The sequence below is a fragment of the Octopus bimaculoides genome, chromosome 8 (genome assembly GCF_001194135.2).
Source record: "Octopus bimaculoides isolate UCB-OBI-ISO-001 chromosome 8, ASM119413v2, whole genome shotgun sequence".
Lineage (NCBI taxonomy): Eukaryota > Metazoa > Mollusca > Cephalopoda > Octopoda > Octopodidae > Octopus > Octopus bimaculoides.
In genome coordinates this window covers 5,989,391-5,992,049 of record NC_068988.1, presented here as the reverse complement: position 1 = coordinate 5,992,049, position 2,659 = coordinate 5,989,391, and the positions used below count along the sequence as shown (strand labels likewise).

Below are 2,659 nucleotides of genomic sequence, written 5' to 3'. Positions count from 1 at the left end.
GAGAGAGAGAGAGAGAGAGAGAGAGAGAGAGAGAGAGAGAGAGAGAGTAAAGTTTATTTACCAATATAAAATGGCAATCCTGATTAGGACCAATGTTGCTATTATTTAGCCCCAGGAAAATATTGTCTCCAGCTGGCTATCGACGCACTAACTGCGTCCTTATATTTTCGGACAAGGTAGCTAGCATCCGCACTCAGCTCAAAGCAATATTTGTGTACCAATGACGTCTGGGTTATTTCTCTTCATCATCACCGAATAATCGCTTGGCTAGAGATGGCGACACCAGTTGTTGTTCGAAGTATATAATTTTCGAAGTGACACACAAGCACTGATCTCACACACATACATACACACATATATACACACAAACAACCACATACATACATACACGTATATATACACACATACACAGATACATACACATATATGTGTGTGTTTTTTATCTTGTCTTTTGACTGCGACCATGTTGGAGCAAAGTTTGAACGTCTGAGTCGAACAAGTCGACTACACTGTGTTTATTTTAAACTTGATACCTATTATGTCGGCCCCTATATTGCCGAAGAGATATCTCAAGAGGGACGTAAATAAACCAACACCGGTTGTCAAACGGTCACGAGGTACAAACACAAGACACACACACACACATAGACACACACACAAAGACACACACACGTATGTATATCTATATTTTTTCACACGCACATAGTCACACATATTTCAAGATAGAAAAATAGCTTAACTTCCATTCTAAATGAATGAATATGCATTTTGAAGTCAGACAATGTGCTCTGGGAATAACAGCATGATTCTGATAATGCAGACCAAATACTTTAAAGTCACTGCGAAGTGAATTTCTTAACCGCACAAGACAAACGAGATTGTTACAAAGAAAACGTCTTAATTCCTCAACAGATACCAAAGTTTTGCGAAACGAATGGCTTAAACCGAAAACAGAAACAAATATCTACGTAATGTGTATCTTAACTCTCCAACACGAACCAAGTAATTGCTAAGCGAAATTCTTAACCGAATTTTTAACCAAACAGCCAGTCCTACTCGTCTAAACATTGTTTTAGATGTGCTGTAGATGGATAAAATAGGAAACCAAGAAACGAAATGAATGAATGAACGGATAATATTACATCCGGTCAACGGCAAACTGTGTTGCCTCGTTAATACATCTGCTTTGAGTTCGTCAATGAGAAAAGTATTTCCATCGTAATCAGACATAAGGTTTCTTGTGACAAAGGTTTCTTTGTCCTAAACCTTGTTATGCGATCTCTTGAAAAGGTATTCGAACACATGTTTGAATAGTGTGTTTAGAAATGTACACATTGTCTACACAAGCATGTCGTTGATGTTGATGTTGTTTAGTGACCATTCTCAGGTCAGCTCTGTCGAAATGGACTGATGACAACAAAAGGAATTCCAGAAATGACCATCCGTAGGTTTTTGTTTCTCTCTCACTATATTATATGTAGGATTGTCATATCCAGTAACGTTTTACTTAAGACAGGAAGCTATGAGGTGAGGGAGATAAGGCTAGTATTTTCCCCATAGCGCAGCGATGCATAGTCTCTACTTTGTCGGCTCGTATATACATGTGTGTATAGATACAAGCATGCATACATACATACATACATACATACATACATACATACATACATACATACATACATATATATATATATATATAAAAGAGTAAATATGTGAAGTATTATTAGTGTTAAAAACGGTACTAATGAGGTGGCTAGCAAGACTTCTACCTAAACAGATATAACATGGAATATTTGAAGAAAAGAAGAGTAAAGATACTGCTTGCTAAAACTTTTAAAAGATGTTTGATTCGTTTTATGTATATATGCGTGTGTGTGCTTGTCTGTCTGTCAGCCTTTGTCCCACATCACTGCTTGACAACCGGTGTTGATATGTTTGTGTCCCCGTAAATCAAAATTAGAGACCGATAGAAAATAGGTACCAAAATTGAAAAAAATAACTACTAAACCCATTCGGCTAAACCCTTCAGAGCGATGTCCCAGCATGGCCGCAGTCCAATGATTGAAACAATTTTCGAAATATAAGATTAGATATAACAAGTTTCTCGTTACTTACTTGTCCAAACAAAACAGGAAGGGATCCGATGAACGACAAAATCCAGACGCCCATTATCACTAACCTCGCATGCACCAGCGTACATATGTACTTTGCCTTCAAGGGATGTCGAATAGCAATGTACCTACAGGATAGAAAGCAGAAATATGGATGCAACAGCTTCTGAATATAGAGAAAGAAGAAAGAAAATCAAATATAATTAGGACGAAAATCGACTGGAAAACAAGAGGGAAATATGAAGCATTTTATGATATATACGGGCCTAGAAATGGTTCACAGCTACGGTATAATTTCGCAAAAGCACCAGAACAGGACACATTGAGAAATGTCCTGTTCTGGTGTTTTGGCGAAATTTTTCTGGAGAACATTATTTTTCTTTGTGGTTGGGTCGTTGATGACCTCTTTCTAGCATATTGGATGTGCACCTAGCGGTCATCCCTTATACACGTGTAGTACAATTTTTTCTGAATTTTCAGATTTTTTTATATGCTAGGCTACTTGGTTTTAAATTGAATTAATATTCAATTTATCACCCTATATATATATG

The 2,659-nt window shown here is 37.0% G+C and overlaps 1 protein-coding gene across 1 annotated transcript in view; it reads right to left on the bottom strand.

Annotated features, from left to right (window-relative positions):
• The window catches only part of LOC106871605 (delta-type opioid receptor), a 129,951-nt gene that overhangs the window by 18,253 nt on the left and 109,039 nt on the right, over positions 1 to 2,659 (bottom strand). The window contains exon 4 of the mRNA XM_052969893.1: positions 2,113 to 2,236. Within this exon, the coding sequence (XP_052825853.1) occupies positions 2,113 to 2,236 (124 nt within the window). The remainder of the gene's footprint in view (positions 1 to 2,112; positions 2,237 to 2,659) is intronic.